Raw genomic sequence first — 15,699 nt, 5'->3', positions numbered from 1 at the left:
CACCATTCATTATGTTAGTGCTTCTAAACAAACCGAACTAATGGGTGTTTTAAATTAAGGCGCAAACGCCAGGATGCCCTTGACTCCGTAACAGTGAAGGATAAATTTGTCCGTCTTTCAGCTTTTCAAGAATCTCTAAACAGGAAGTCCGGTCTGTAATGCTCGAGCTGAGGGTTGATGTTTGGCTGTGCAGCGCGGTGGAGGGGGGGCGGTGAATGTGACAGCCAGTTAAAGGCTTGACATGGACGGATGCGGTTTAAAAACCATATGCACTGAATACAGTAGATCTACCAGTCCACCCTACCCCCACCACTCTCACTTCTCCTTCCCCTCCCCCCTCCTTTTTTTTTTTTTTTTTTTTACTCCCTCTTCCCACAGCCTCTCCATCTCTAAGCGATCTGTCTCAATCAGGTCGTACCATTTCCTCGCCCCCTTCCCCCCCGCCCCTCGCATTCCTCCCCACTTTCCTCCGTCTCCTTCTCCTCCAGGTGGGAGAGTCCATTCTGGAGGCCGAGGGGGGTGGAGGTAGAGGAGGGATGTTTACGTGTGTGTGATGGGAGGGGAGGGGGGGTTTAACCCTACAACCGAAGCAAAGGAGCTGGGTGGCCCATCCCTAGAAGAGCAGCATGCGAACACACAAAAACACACCAGCCTACTCTCCCTGCACAGCCAGAGGCGAGTGGACACCATTAAGAAGCCTTCTCGGAGAGAGGCAGCGGAGTGGACTGCTCTCCAGGACGCACTCAAACACACATTTATATGAAGCAAGAAACAAAAAGAAGGGGCATCTTTCCATCTTTTTTTTTTTTTTTTCGCCCGACAGAGCTTTTAGCGCAACAATTAGCACCTCACCCGTGTCCAACTGTATGTGTATGTTTGCGAAACAGAAACAGAGAGGGGAGGGAGAAAGAGAGAGAGATGTGTTTGCCAGAATCGCAGATGCTTTTCCTCTTTGTACTCTCCATGCATGCTGACACTCACGGGAAGAGCCGTGACACCGTTTTTCCACTGGTCACACACGCTGGCAAACGCACGCGCGCGCAAACGCACGCGCAAAGCCCCTGACTTTTCCCTGTTCGCCAAACTGAAGCGAGAACCCCGACTGAAGCGCTCTCCGTGGTGCTGGAAGCGTTTTCAGCACCACGGAGAGCTCTGACTTAATCTTGACATCAGCCTGATGTATAAGGGCTCCTATCAAAGTGTATAAAGACTCACTGCTACTACTACTACTACTACTACTGCTGCTGCTACAGTCGTAGTATTCAGGGTTACTTACTTGTATCTCTGTGAATGATACACTCAGCTCTTTGTAGCTGCAGATTTGCCAGAAAGAAACTCTGCTAACTTTTAGTGTTGGCCTCTTTTCGTAGATCTTAATTCAAGTAAGTGCTAGGGAACTCGGAGAGCATTTCCTTGTCTTCCTCTACTGCGTGTCACTGTGAAGCAAGGATGTTATTTCTTGAGGGTACATCAAGTAGACACACACTCTATCCATTAGCAACGGTAAATGTGTGTGTGAGGTAGAGAGAAAGGGAGAGAGGAGTGGGGGTCACAAGATCAGGTGTGTTGCTTTGTTTGTGTTGTGCCTCCCTACCTCCACACTTGCCCCAGCTGCAGGATGTGTATGGTGGCCTGCCACAGCCAGATGGTGATCAGCTGCAGGCGGTCCCTGCCGGGATACAAGCACCCCAGGGCCACGGTGCCCCGCTTGGTCAGCCCCTCCACCTCCCCGAGCCCCCCACCCGTGTAGTCCTGCACGAACCAGCGGAAACTTAGAATCTGGACCAGCACCGACGGCACCAGCACGAAGAAGAGAGTGAGGCCAAACCAGAGGTAGTCCTGCCTGCGGTAGTAGTCCACCGCCAGGCACAGGTCTGTGCCAACATCCCAGAAGAAGACGAGGAGGGCGAGGATGATCCAGAGGCAGTCCAGCCACAGCTGTTCCCGGGGAGGGCAGTGAGTCTCCCGGATGCCGACCCCTCCGACGGACTGGCCCCCACCGAGTAGAGAGCCGAGGCAGGCTGAGCGGCAGCCCCAGTAGCACGCGGAGGTGCGGCAGCACTGACAGATGTGGATCGCGGCGGAGTCCAGGGGCTCCTCGGCGTCAACATCGTACAGCTGGGCGAAGCCTCCGCAGCCGACCCCGGCTTTGCCTCCGTCCGACTGCGCGGCCATGTTCGCCTTCCCGCTCCTGCCCTCCTGTGAAACGCACGACAACCGCACCGTGGTGCTTTCTCGCGGGGCGCGGATACCACGTCACTTCCCAGATACCTGCTGTCCCCTTCCCTCTCGCGCCGCGGCGACTGCTGTGTCTCTTTCCCGCTCGGGGCGCGAGGAGCCATCAGAGCCGGCGGCCGCGCGACGGCGGCTCCACTTCTTCCTCGTCAGCCCGAGACACCGCCACCGGGCGCTCGTGAGCAGCGGCAGCAGCAGCAGCAGCAACGGCGGAATCCGGTCTCGTTCTAGTCCAGCAGCCCTGCATCATCCCGTCCTGCGCGCGCGGTCATCTAGGGGGACGAGAGGCTATGACGTAATGCATCTCCCGCTGTTCTTAAGACGTGTGAATGTGTGCGCGTGTGTGTGTGCGTGCGCGCGCGCCCACCGGACACCAGGCTCTTCCCTTAAACCTCGACTCGTGCTAATTGAAGCCTTCCCGCTCAATCGACCGGAGGACGTCCGCCTCCTGCACCTCACACCGCCCGCTATCAGGCTGCAGGTAGACCGGTACCCGCTGCCACCCTGTCCGCTCCTCTCCTTTCCGCAGCTCCAGCCCTCTGCAGCTCTCGCTTCTCCCCTCACTCTCACTCTCTCTCTCTCTCACTCCGCCCTCTACCGGAAAACTACTTCAACCCCGAATCCAACATCTGCACGTGCACCAGCGCGCGCGCGCGCGCTCACACACACAAGCACGGGGCTCGTGCGGTAGCACTGCACTACACGAACAGCACGGATTATTCCCCCAAGATAACAGCTAGTTTCTTCGTTGTATAAGAGACCACGAAAGTACTTCCACCATATGCCACACGTCAATCCCCTCTATCAACACCCCCCCAAGCCACCCTCACCCCTTCATCCCTCCCTCTCCCTCACACTCCCTGTGCATCCCTCCATCATCCCCTCCAGTGACTGTGCCAGCCTAATCAGCTGTAACATATGTGTGGATGTGATCCAAGGCAAGCAGGCGGAGGAACGTGAGAAACCGGGATGGACACTGTACAGTAGTAGGGGGGTGGGGGGACAACACGGAGGCTGGGGAGACAGAAGGACGGGTTTAGGAATTAGTGGGGAGATGAAAGGAGAGTGCGTCTGTGTGTGTGTGTGTGTGTGTGTGTGTGTGTGTGTGTGTGTGTGCGGAGACGAAAATAGAAAAAGAAAAGATGATTCAGGATGAATCAGTTTGAAAGGATAAAGAAACTGACAGGGCAACTGGAAGATTGGGGAGTTGTGGTAGAAATGGGTGTGTCAGAGGCAGAGTGTAAATTCACTGTGAAATAAAAACAGATAAATGGCGTACAGGAGGAGGAGAAGAAGAAGGGGAGCTTTTAAAGAGAAAGAAGCCAAGATGGAGAGTAATGATTTTCTGAGCGTGATGAAGGTCAGGAGAAGGAAAAATGAAGGTTCCCAGCGGTTCCCACTTGATGAGGGGGAAACGTGTTTTTTTTTTTTTTGTTGTTGTTTTTTATGGAGAACATTTCACTAATAATTACAAATATATGTCACCGATGCAAGCTCTGCATCTCTCTATCAGCCCGGCCGCACTTTCCCACTCAGAAGCACGTTTCTGTGCAAGCTCTTGCACTTTCTCCCTCCATGTCCAAAGGAGATTAGCCGCTCTGTTGTCATGACGACCGTGGCTGTGTGGCTGAAGGACGGGGAGAAGGAGTGAGATGGTTCGTGTAGCCGTTTCGGGAGCAAGAAACGACGAGCGGCGACGACCCCAGAGGTGTGCAGGTGTTCAGCCGTGGACTGTTTGATAAGGATAATTACACCAAATTAAGAAAATAAATGAATAAATAAAACGTGAATGAGAAATAAAACCTGCAGGTGCACATGTTAGTTAGTTTTTTTTTTTTTTTTGCAAGGTTGCAACCAAACACCCACTCTCCACCATGCAATATTTATCTAAACAAATTCAGTTCAGATACTTCACATGTTCTCCTGCCGCTCGGCGGGAGCGGCCACATCAGCACTAAACTTCAAACGATTTAACAACAACAACCGCGTTCTCATTCGAAGGCAGCCGTTAAATGAGGGTTTTGATCTGGCGACGACTGAAGACGGAGCTCGATAACATGCAGATGTAATTAGGGGGGTAAAAAAAAAGAGGATTGTCTTCGATTCTTCCTCGAACGCGCCGCAACGACAACGCGCGAAGAGTTTAGAGGAGGGGGAAGGAAAAAAACTCTGTGGGCTAATTAAAAAGAGCCAAGGGCTGCACAGTTAGATGCACGATGTACGACAGAATTCGTGGTGAACTGAGTGGTTATGTGGCGATAGAAAGAAAAGGGATCACACAGTTGACAATGATGTGAGCACAGTAGGGAGGATGACTGGGGAGGATGCAGAGAATTTCTAAATATAGCCTTGACACTGGTGGAAAATAGTGTCCAGAATAGTGTAATTCTAATATGTCCACTGTCTTAATTAAAAGTAAATGTTCTTTATTTATTGCAAAAAGTACCCTGTTCTGTATTTTCCCTTTCATGTTTCTCTTATCTCCACTTCCCTGATAAGGCCTCGAAGCACACCGCATCACATTTAATATCCTGTTAGCTCTGGTTTAATCAGATAGAACAACTCATGTATTGTTATTTATTTCATCTACACAGGCTTCAGTGTCCAACTCAGAGACACCTGACACATTTATAGACTGGTTTTGTGATTAAATGTACATGTATGTCAAATGTACAAAATGTACAGACGTTGAAATGGTGCCCGACTGTCAGGAAGAAGAGACGGATCTTTGACAAATGTGCGTAGCTAATTGGGGAAAACGCATATGCGCGTATGTGCGTTAGGGAAGATTACACACCGACGCTATTAAAAAGTCATTTTATAGCCATAACGAGTCCTTCTGTTTATTTTGATCAGCTCAAAGAGGCGGTTTTATGCCCTTTTTCAGTGTCTGCATTTAAATGAAATCGCAAAACAAGAGAAAAGGCATTTATAGAGCTCTGTGTTTAATATAGGACCTTGGCTTAAATTAGAATTAATGACAATTTCCAATATACAATTACAGCAGAAGCAAAATCTTTTCCCCTCGACGCTCTGACTGAATCACTTTCTCTTGCAGGGTTTTATGACTGATAATGAGAAGCGGCCCTAAAACGTTGATGACTTTTCTCGCTCCTTTGGGAGGGGCGATTTGTCAGGGAGTAAGAACGACGCTGAGAAGGAGTTCGGGACGTGGAGGAGATCCTGCTCCAAATCGAAGGACCTTTCCCAGGTTTTCTGCCAAGGTCGACGTGCAGAGCAGCGCTGCAGCGCGGGTTAGCTCAGGTGAAGACGAGTTTATTATTTATGAAATGATTTCGCAGGCACCAGTAAACATCAAACTAGCTGAGGAAAAAGGAAGGAAAAAAACAAGTTGTCCTCTGGATCTGAGGCACTGTGTGTTCCTCGAGCTCCTCCGAGTGTGTTACGTATGAATCCAGTTATCGGTCGGTCGACAAGTCCGCTGCTACAACATTCAGTGGGGACGACATGTTCAGTTTGTGAAAAATGCAGCAGGGCCTCCTCTCGGGCAGAAAGGCCGAACTATTTACATTTTAAAGAACTTGTTAGGATTGACGGAAAGGCAAAGGAAAAATCTATGATAAAGTCCTGTATGTCTCTGCCTCTTCACCATCTGTTAAACCAGCAAAAACAATTATATCTGGTTAATTGAAGAGTCAGCAGCTCTGATTCAGCACCAAAACCTGGGAATACAAGTCTTGACTTGAAGTTTTTGTTTCTTGCGGGTGTTGTGCATGTTTGTGCCAGTAGGTGGCAGTATTTTAAGACCTCTGGTTACACTCCGAAGTGCATTGAGGCAGCGGCCTCATATATAGGCGAGCTAACACAACAAAATAAATGTTGTGGTTTAACTTGAGGTGTTTCACAAGGTTTGTTGTGCTGCCACAACTCAGTAGTTTAGTTGTTTCCAACTGTGTCACTACATTACCTTGAATGACGGGAGTATCGAAAGTATCGATATTTCGATTTAATCGATTTTAGAGAACAAAGACATGGTATCGACATTTCAGTATCGATCCGCACGTCACGAGTTTTCATTTCAGCGCAACCTAAATTTAACCCGACAATTAATCGACTCCTTCACGGTTTGTTAACAATGTGACGTTTTTTGAGGGGCGGGGCTTAACTGGATGCCACACATCTCAAACACTATAGCCTGTAACCCGTGGGTAGCATATTTTAAATGGACTGTTTTGGCAAGAATGGACGAGGAGGAAAGCATATGTTTTACAGAATATACTAACACACTCACTCCCTGAAACCGTGAGTGTTATTTAAAAAAGTTGACTCTGACTGATGGGACTGTATTCACCAACCACTAAACTCTCACTGGATGGACGATTTGACCAAAGGAGGACAAAGTCTGCTCTGCATTTATCAATTGAAGCCTCTCCAACAAAGATATTAAGTGGAACCACTGTGGAGGGTAACGTAATGAATGCAACTTCTACTTGGACATCTCCGAAACACGCACGTAACGTTGCGTTAGCTAGCGGTTAGCATTAGCATTATTGTGTAACAAGAATCTGCTTCATAATGATTAACTTTACTGTAATTTCAGTCACGTTTTAATCTAACCCAGGTTGAAACTGATGATGCATCGCATTTTAATCTGACCTGATAAGAAGTGTGTGCGTTGCTGATGGTGGCTGGTATGTGATAAAGCTTTAAGTTAGTGTTTTTGATTTTTCAGTTGTGGCACCAAAAAATATACAGCAAGACGACATTTTCATGGTTGAAAGTGACAGTGTTGCCTCCAGCTAACACTGTGACGTCACTGTGACGTAGACCACGAGGGGATCTATAGATACAGTTGTCATGAATAAGGAAGTTGACAAAAACTTTTTTTGCTTTCATACAGTATTTGGCAGCTTCTTTACCAAGTTTCTGTTGTTGTTCATGTCTATTTTACCTACTTAATGACTCGTTTTCCAGTTATTCCAGCGTCACACGACTTGCCCCATCATTCACGACGTGAATAAGTGCGTCAGCGGATTCATACTCACTTCTTGAGTTGAAATTATTTTATAGTTTGCTTTCAGAAAACGTGAGTTTTAGCCGTCGCCTCCAACACACTACGGAGGTGGAGCCACATCCTGACTTATCACGCAGCCCCACGCACAGCTCTGGTGCTGGTTTGACTCAGAGAGGTTAACACCGAACCGCACTTCAGATGTCTGATATTATTAATAATCAGTGTGAGCCGGTCATGAGTAATGCAGATGCATCACTACAGAAAGTCACAGAGTATTCATGGTAATTTTATGTAAAAAAAAAACAAAAAAAACAAGACAGACAGGGAGAGATGCAGCACGAGTTGCTGAGTGTGAGGAGAAATAACATTAGTCTTTTCTTTGTTGGTGGAACACGATGTGAAAAATGTCCTCGCCGCAGTGTCACTGACAGCAATTAGCCGGCAGTGATGAGAGACTGTGGTGGGAGTTTGGAGGAGTGATGAAATGTATTAGACTCCACAATCTGCTGTGGTGTAAATATTTTCTCACTGCTGAGAATCCGTTGGGTCTTTGCTACACTCTGGGGCTGAAAAGACATTTCACTGTTAGACGTTAGACTGAGATCAAGGATTTAGTTGTTTTTTTTAATTCATCTTCAGTTTGTGATTCAGAGTCTTGGACTGGAAATGTTGCATCTTTAAATCCCTGAACGTGACGGCAGTTTATTTTCCCATAAAACGGGTTTTGTGTTTGCGTTGGTGTGCGTCCCTTTCCCTCCTTCGTGTCAAAGGTCCACGAGTGAACTTTGTTACTGCACATAGATCACGTTGCTTTTCGTTTTAAATACCTCCAACTAAACGAGCAGAAACAAGCCGCGCATTAAAATGGCAGGATCCGACTGGACGTGTAGTTCTTCCGCTATGCGTGAATGGGAGGTAAGTTCACATATGTGGGTGGTATTTGTACAGAAAGCAACAATTACCATGTTGAAGCCACAGAGGCTAACAGTTTAGCAAGCTAACAACCAGATCGTTCAATGTGGATAAATGCAAAGGCATATGGAAACATAATGTAGGGCTGGGTGGTGTGATAAAAAATGTATACAATGGTATTTTTCAAAAGTGTGACACTATCATGGTATATTATGGTAATCTTTTTTTATATGCATAATCATGTGTTCACAACATTTTCTACCGGTTAAGAGAGGAATTAATGCAGTAGGTTGACTAAGGATGGACTATTTTACTGTGATGATGATGAGAATCCCACGCTAGTAGTAAAACATGTTTGCATGGCCCTGTGTTAGCACTGACTACTGGATTTGAAATGCGGACATTTACACCTTGGAGATTAAAAAAAAAAAAAAAAAAGAATTAAATGTTTTCGAGATTAAATGAATAAACAGGGACAATAATGGTTTCATTTATATTTGTATATATTCATATTTAAACTGTCACTGTGTCTGACATGGCAATAGCAGCTCGACCGGCTACCGTAATAACTGAAGTCTACGCTCAACAGTTGTTTTTTTTTGTTGTTGAAATAAAAAAAAGCTAAAATTCTTTTATTTGGCACAAGTCTTCTCGTTCTGCCGCTTCATTTTTCAGACCTTTCCATCTTCACCACGCTTTGCAGTGACGCAGTCGCACCATGCAATGTTCCCAATGTGGTGTAAATCAAATACACATATACGGGACATTAAAAATTCATATCATAACGAAAAAACATACCAGTTTTCTCTATGATCTGGTACACGCCTCTTTCCTCAGGAAATATTAAGTTACAAAGAAAATTCTAAATAGCTAAAACAGTGCCCCCCATTTTTGAAAACTTGTGAACTCAAACCTTTGGGCAGATGGCATAGTTTCAGAACATATAACCAATTAACATCGTTTAAGTCGTGTTTTATGTTTAGTCTCCAGATTACGAGCCTTCGCTTCCCGTTTCTGAGAAGTCGAACCCCTCGACGAAAGACATCGACCGAGCTTCAGCCGGGGGCATCGTGAAGATGCTACAGGCCTGTGACAGCCAGATGTTTCAAGAGGAGGCAGGAGAAACCTACCAGGTAAACAACGAGTAATTTATCCTGAAATTGTTTTTCCCGACAGAAAATGATTGTTTTAATGTCTATTTTAGAGGCTTTTCAGTGGCGGAGTGGTGGGAACGTTAGTGGAGGTTTCTAAGAGGGTGGAGCTCATTCTGAAGGTACCGTCTCCGTCGCTCCGTCTTTGCGTGTCTGTCGGCCGGTCAGGCGGAGAGATTGAAAGTGTGTCTTCCGCCTCTTTAACAGGATCCCCAGGACAGCCTCGTCGTGCTGAGTGGTTGTGGCACTTCTGGTCGACTGGCTTTCCTCGTCGCGGTAAATGCTCGGCACGTGGTTTAGCCCTCTTCACCTCACAACACTCCCTGGAATGTTTATAGCGGAGAGCGAGTGCACACAAAGCAAGCAAGAAAATGTAATGTTGTTGTTTTTTTTTATGTTAGTCTGGCTTCAACAGAGCGCTAAGGAAGCTGAACCACAGCTCGGTCTACTCGTACATTATTGCAGGAGGAGACAGGTTTGAAATGGCTTTTAATGATAATATATATTTATAAATAGCACTAGTTTAATATAGAACATTTATAGTAGGTAGGGGGGTCTCTACTTAATCTCTCCAAAGTCTCCCTTGCTTTCCTCAGAGCTCTGTTTTCCTCTCAAGAGGCTCCTGAAGACGACCCCAGACTGGGCGCGCTCAGTCTGAAGAAGGTAACGGACGTCGTTTAAAAGCGCGTTCTGAGATCAGCGTCTCTAACCTCTGTCGTGTTTGTGGTCCGCCGCAGGCCTGCGAGGGAAAGAGGCGAGTCTTGTTCGTCGGCATTTCCTGTGGTTTATCCGTGAGTTGCGCTCGTAGTTCAGACTCATTCAAGCCGAGCTTTAGGGCGTTTAGTTTACCCCTGTTTTGTGCGTCTGTAGGCTCCGTTTGTGGCCGGACAGCTGGATTTCTGCCTGCGGCACCCTGAGGTCTACACTCCCGTCCTGGTCGGCTTCAACCCTGCACATCAGGCCAGGTGCACACAAGCACCTATGCATGTACTTCACCATTATTGCAATGATGTGAGTGTGTAAGAGCGATGAGGTACTTTTTTATCTTGCAGGGATGAGCCCATACCCGGCTGCACGTTCACATTTCGCAGCGTGGTGCAGAGGATGCAAGAGCTCGCCAAAAGCCAAAAGGCCTTCATCATCAACCCAGCAGTTGGGGTACTTGGACTCATTATTCCAGCTAACTGTTCAGATTACATTTGTGTCAAGTCTATATATATACATATATGTGTGTGTGTGTGTGTGTGTGTGTGTGAGCAGCCAGAAGCCATCAGCGGCTCCTCCAGGATGAAAGGAGGCAGCGCCACGAAGATTCTCCTGGAAGTCGTCCTGTCTGCCGCTCACGCCGCCGCCTTCTCTCGCGCGCCCGTCGCAGTCGAGTGAGTAACGCCGCGGAAACCTGGTTTCACGCGCGGCGGACGTAACCAGCTCCCATGAACCCCACACACTACTTCATTGGCTCCTCGTGCTGCGTCTTCTCGTCAGTGATTTGAGTCGGAGACCTCTAGTGGCGGGAAATATGTACAGCATGCTTAATTGAATAGTTAGGTGAGAAGAAAGCGGATTATATTAGCTTAGCGTAGCAGGTGGGAGTCGGGAAGTTAAAAAATAATTACTGAATATACATGAGCTGTAGATGCTGGGGTACAACATATGAGCTTAAGATGTGTGGTAATGATAATAAGCATATAGATGTAGGCATTAATCTCAAATTAATATATTACCCCCATTACTTATATACTTGTATATCTCACAGAGACACAAAAGCTTCTACATGTGTTCCATAGCTGTGTTTCTATTGTGTTTCCACTGTGTGTTGCTGACCTCTAGAGGTCATTGCAGAGTAGGGAGCCCTAGATCACACACAAGGCCAGTTATTCTCATTAAATCATCAAAAACTATTGTTGCATGTGTGGCATAATAATTTTTTCTTTTCGTTTGTTTGTGCACAACAGTGGTCTTCTGCAGCACACGAGATCATACGAAAGGACCGTGGACGTCACATACTCTCAGAGCGAAGGGATAGCTGCTCTGGTGGAGGCAGCAGGACGGAGGTAGAACGAGATCCGAATTCGGCTCCGGCCTCGTAATTTATTTAGCACGGGACGCTGACTCAGCGCGCTTTGATACACAGGGGGCGTCCCGGGTTTCTTGTTATTCGTGGAACTTATTTCCACACTGAGTATAACTCAGAAACATGCCTTTGAAACATTCAGCCGGAGTTCACGCTAAAGCTTCATTTGCTTTACGTTTCAGTCTGCGGTGCGGAGGCCGTGTGTGTTACCTGGGATGGGGCTCCTTAGCCGTTCTGGGCCTCATTGACGCCAGCGAGTGTAACCCGACGTTTGGAGCAGGTGAGCAGGAGTGCGACGGACCTGAAACATAAATTGTGTGTAGGTGCATCTCTATAATACAGAGGCTAATGAGTGTGTATGCGTTTCAGACTTTGGAGATGTTCAAGGCTTCATCAGCGGAGGATACGATGAGCTGAACAATAGTGAAGGTCCATTGACGTCTCTGGTATGTTAAAGGGAAACAAAGAATCTATTTAAATAAAAAAGAATTAATACATGATACATTAACAGTGGATTGCGCTGATTTAACATTTCTCTGAAGTGTAGAAATACTGACAGCCGTAGCAGACTGCGAAGAGCTTACCGCTCTGGGTTTTTAAGCAAGGCCGTGCAAAGTATTTAAATGTCTGAAATCCACTAAAATCCAATTAAAATGACACCCAGGTCCGGGTTTGCACCTTATAATGACAGATCTGTGTCTGCCGCTTGTCACTGTGGTAGATTTACCCAGAACAGGATTAGAATGAGATACATGAATCACTTCTGGACTTGATGTCTGCTTTCAATTAATCTGCTGTAATCTTTTTTATTACACCACTTCTCATTGGCTTTAATTAGTTAAACTTAATCGCACTTACAAGGCACTCTGTGTCAGATTTGAAGCAAATGAAGAAATTATTCACTCCAGCCTCCACCTGTAGGTTTTACTCCCTAAAGGGGAGAGTTATTATGCTCAGTGCTCGGTGCTGAGTTAGGGGAATAACAAGGTCAGGGCCTGTGTGCTGATTATTTCTATTTATTATGAATGAATTCTACATTTACATACTAATCCGTTCCACGCGGGCTGGGCGACTGAAATACTACTGGCATCAAATGGGACTTGTGAGCTTGTGGGAAGTCGGGGGAAGATTAAATGTTTGGGACTCAAGTGGTGATGTCGGCCCTTAAGTGGGGAGAAGGCTGCTGCTAGGCAACTGCCTGTGTCTTATAGGTGATGTAATGTAGGAACACATAATGAAGGGATAAGGCTTTGGGAGTATCAACATTTTATTCAGAAGTCTTGTAAAATTAGGATGAAAACCACTTAATTATTATGTAAAAATTAATGTGTTGGCAAACAGTTAAGTACCACGTGCATCAGTGTCCTTTAAATTAGCGGGGGAGTAGCATTGATGCTTTGAAACCGTTAGCATTAGCAGGAATGTTGCAATGCTCATTAAAACAGCTATTAGCTCGCAGTCGCTAATGCTAGCAGAATCTCTGTCACACTTGCGTTTAATACAACATAAATTTGGCAACATTTGCCAACAGATAGTTAGCTAGTTAGCTAGCAGTGAGATATTGAAGAAAGTGACTGACAAACGCAAACACGTTCATCCTACTGTAACACTAGTCAACAGCTCTACTGAGAAGAATTGAACTATTTTCAAATCTTTCCTCCAGGGTCCTCAGTTTGCCATCTCACATGAGGACTTTCTAGATCTGGTCCTACCCTGTCTCACCGACAAGGACACCGTTCTACTGATCTACACGCACCTTGGTGAGGCAGCGTTTTGTCTCCGCGTGTTGGACCCTCTGATCCCGATCGAATCAGCGTGTGTTTTTGACAGCTTCTCTCCACAGACGATGTCGGTAAAGTGTCAACGCTGGCACGCAGAGTGAGAGAAAAGACACCGAACCTCCATGCTGTTTATCACGAGTCTGATGGAGACGCTGCATCTGCTACGCAACAAGTACCTACCTACCTACATACCTTCCTACCTATCCACCTACTCATCTGCCCTGCCTACCTGCCTACCTACCTACCTACCTTCCTTCCTACCTTCCTTCCTACCTACCTACCTACCGACCTACCTACCTACCCACCTACCTACCCACCTACCCGTCTGCCTACCTTCCTTCCTACCTACCTTCCTACCTACTCACCTACCTGTCTGCCTACCTGAATGCATACCCACCTACCTACCTACTCAACCACCCACCCACCTACCTACTGAACTACAGAACCACCTACTTACCTATCTACCTACCTACCTATCTGCCTGCTTGCTTAAATACCTACTTACCTACCTGCCTACCTACATATCTACCTACTCAACCACCCACCCACTTACCTACTAACTACCGAACCACCTACTTACCCAAGAACCCACCTACCAAAACCGAGCTACCTACTGAACCTGCCTACCTACCTACCTACCTGCCTGCCTGCCTGCCTGTCTACCTACCTACCTACCTACCTACCTACCTACCTACCTACCTACCTACCTACTTACCTACCTACCTGCCTGCCTGCCTACCTCCCTGCCTGCTTACATACCTACTCAACCACCCACCCACTTACCTACTGAACTACCGAACTACCTACTTACCTACCTACCCAAGAACCCACCTACCGAAGCTGAACTACCTACTGAATCACCAACTATCTACCTACCTATCCACCTATCGACCTACCGAACTACCTACTGAACTACCTACCGACCTACCTACCTACCTAATTTGTCTTCCTTTGCAGTATGACATCAGTAACCTGTGTCTATCCACACTGAAGATCACTTGGCCTCAAGGAGGCCCTGTTTCAGAGAGCTTGCTACAGATGGTACGGTCGTAGCAATTCATATAATAATATAATATAATAATGTATGTAATATATAACTGTTTCCTCATTTACTCTCTTATTCTTGGTCTACGCTCTTTTCACCGAGCTCTTTGCGTATAGAGAAATTAATTCTATGTGGTTAAATGCTAAAAGAGTAATTCTGTCACTTTTTTCTCTGTTACTTTTTCTAATTTTCCGTGTTCAGTGAGTTTAGCTTCAGTCCAGCTTAGCACACAAATGCAAGGAGAATGAAAATCTAATTGCTTCCCTCTCTCAGCAGTGGGAGCTGTCCACTAAGCTGGTGCTGAACGCTGTCAGCACCGGAGCTCACGTCTTAAAGGGGAAGATTTACCAGAACCACATGATCGACGTGCAGGTCACCAACAGCAAGCTCTACCGCAGGGCCGCACGTTTACTGCAGGTACAGAAAATTACTCCACAGCACCCGTATGTTTTTCCATTTTCTTTTCTTTTGCCACCATTTTAAACGACATACTACCAGAGGTGTTCTCTTTTGTTATTGTATTCTTCCTCCTACATTACCCATAATGCACCTCAACTGAATCCTGAACATCTAAACCTAAAAGCTCAGTAAGAGTGAAATAGTTCAGTTTTGCTCTTGACGATGCAAGCGTTTATGCTTATGCAGTTTAAAGGACCAGCTCTCCACACATATAGGGGAACCTACGGTGGCCATCAGGTGCCATAAATATGTGCAAAGCTCTCTCCAGAGTCAGCGTTTGCCCAATTCAGGGGAAAATTTGCTCTCCTTTCAGAGGCTGTCTGGTCGTCCGGAGTCCCAATGTGAGGAAGCTCTTCTGAAGTCTCTCTACCAAGTGGACAAGCTGACAACGGACGTTACATCCTGTGACGTAACCGGACACACACAAGTTGCCAGAGGCAGGACCACGGTAAGGAGGCGGTACGGTGCATAGAGAATGAATCAGCGAAGAAAAATGGAGGCTGGCCTTATCGTATCGTCTCTCTTATTGCAGGTGGTCCCCGTGGCTTTGCTCTGCTTGCTGACTGGTTGCTCTCTTGTGGAGGCGGAGTCTCACTTGAGGCAGCAGCCAATCGTCAGGGAGGCTGTGGAGGTGTGGCTGTCATAGCTGGCGCCATCATCCTCATCATCAGTCCCTAAAGACAAGTGCGTTCTTGTCTTGGATTAGTCCCCTCGTTCCTCCCCGCAGAACACTTTTAATGTAAGTTTTAATGTCGGATGAATACTTTATGCTGTATTAGAGTAACTAAGCTACAGTGGCTGAATATCGCCTCTTGAGGTAGAAAGCGGTATTACAGGGACAAGTTGAGGTCAGCTGGTTAGCATGCAAAATAATAGAAGACACTGACAGATTGTTATTAAACTGTTATTCCTTCACTTTGAGTTGATAATGAGACATAATTCATTTTTTAAATTTTGAAACTAAAAATCTTGCATTTGGCCCCTTTAAACCCATTTCTACAAGCCTGGACACCTTGTACTAATATGAGAACATATACTGTTGCAAAATAAATTGTTTCAAAACCTTG

The 15,699-nt window shown here is 46.4% G+C and overlaps 2 protein-coding genes across 6 annotated transcripts in view; one reads left to right on the top strand and one right to left on the bottom strand.

The window, feature by feature from the left end:
* The window catches only part of xkr6a (XK, Kell blood group complex subunit-related family, member 6a), a 12,785-nt gene extending 9,795 nt beyond the window's left edge, over positions 1-2,990 (bottom strand). The window contains exons 1-2 of one of the 2 annotated variants that reach the window (XM_047576388.1): positions 2,603-2,990; positions 1,595-2,507 (exon numbers count right to left, since the gene is read on the bottom strand). In XM_047576388.1, the coding sequence (XP_047432344.1) occupies positions 1,595-2,175 (581 nt within the window). In that variant the 5' untranslated portion in view covers positions 2,176-2,507; positions 2,603-2,990. Of the gene's footprint in view, positions 1-1,594 lie in introns of both variants that reach the window. The other variant, XM_047576387.1, reaches the window with a different exon arrangement.
* Positions 1-15,699, top strand: part of gckr (glucokinase (hexokinase 4) regulator) — a 16,551-nt gene extending 852 nt beyond the window's left edge. The window contains exons 1-20 of one of the 4 annotated variants that reach the window (XM_047576386.1): positions 3,321-3,943; positions 5,294-5,499; positions 9,106-9,255; positions 9,327-9,395; positions 9,481-9,549; positions 9,675-9,748; positions 9,870-9,936; positions 10,011-10,064; positions 10,144-10,238; positions 10,326-10,431; positions 10,534-10,652; positions 11,229-11,327; positions 11,530-11,627; positions 11,717-11,793; positions 13,011-13,107; positions 13,191-13,300; positions 14,086-14,169; positions 14,447-14,590; positions 14,946-15,080; positions 15,165-15,699. In XM_047576386.1, coding sequence (XP_047432342.1) covers positions 9,199-9,255; positions 9,327-9,395; positions 9,481-9,549; positions 9,675-9,748; positions 9,870-9,936; positions 10,011-10,064; positions 10,144-10,238; positions 10,326-10,431; positions 10,534-10,652; positions 11,229-11,327; positions 11,530-11,627; positions 11,717-11,793; positions 13,011-13,107; positions 13,191-13,300; positions 14,086-14,169; positions 14,447-14,590; positions 14,946-15,080; positions 15,165-15,278 — 1,668 coding nt within the window. In that variant the 5' untranslated portion in view covers positions 3,321-3,943; positions 5,294-5,499; positions 9,106-9,198 and the 3' untranslated portion in view covers positions 15,279-15,699. Of the gene's footprint in view, positions 1-3,320; positions 3,944-5,293; positions 5,500-7,898; positions 8,126-9,105; positions 9,256-9,326; positions 9,396-9,480; positions 9,550-9,674; positions 9,749-9,869; positions 9,937-10,010; positions 10,065-10,143; positions 10,239-10,325; positions 10,432-10,533; positions 10,653-11,228; positions 11,328-11,529; positions 11,628-11,716; positions 11,794-13,010; positions 13,108-13,190; positions 13,301-14,085; positions 14,170-14,446; positions 14,591-14,945; positions 15,081-15,164 lie in introns of those variants that run through there. The other 3 variants (XM_047576385.1, XM_047576384.1, XM_047576383.1) reach the window with 3 other exon arrangements.

Source organism: Mugil cephalus, chromosome 23, assembly GCF_022458985.1.
Source record: "Mugil cephalus isolate CIBA_MC_2020 chromosome 23, CIBA_Mcephalus_1.1, whole genome shotgun sequence".
In the NCBI taxonomy this organism is placed as follows: domain Eukaryota; kingdom Metazoa; phylum Chordata; class Actinopteri; order Mugiliformes; family Mugilidae; genus Mugil; species Mugil cephalus.
Note: the sequence above shows the minus strand (reverse complement) of the source record. Positions and strands in the feature narration are given on the sequence as shown.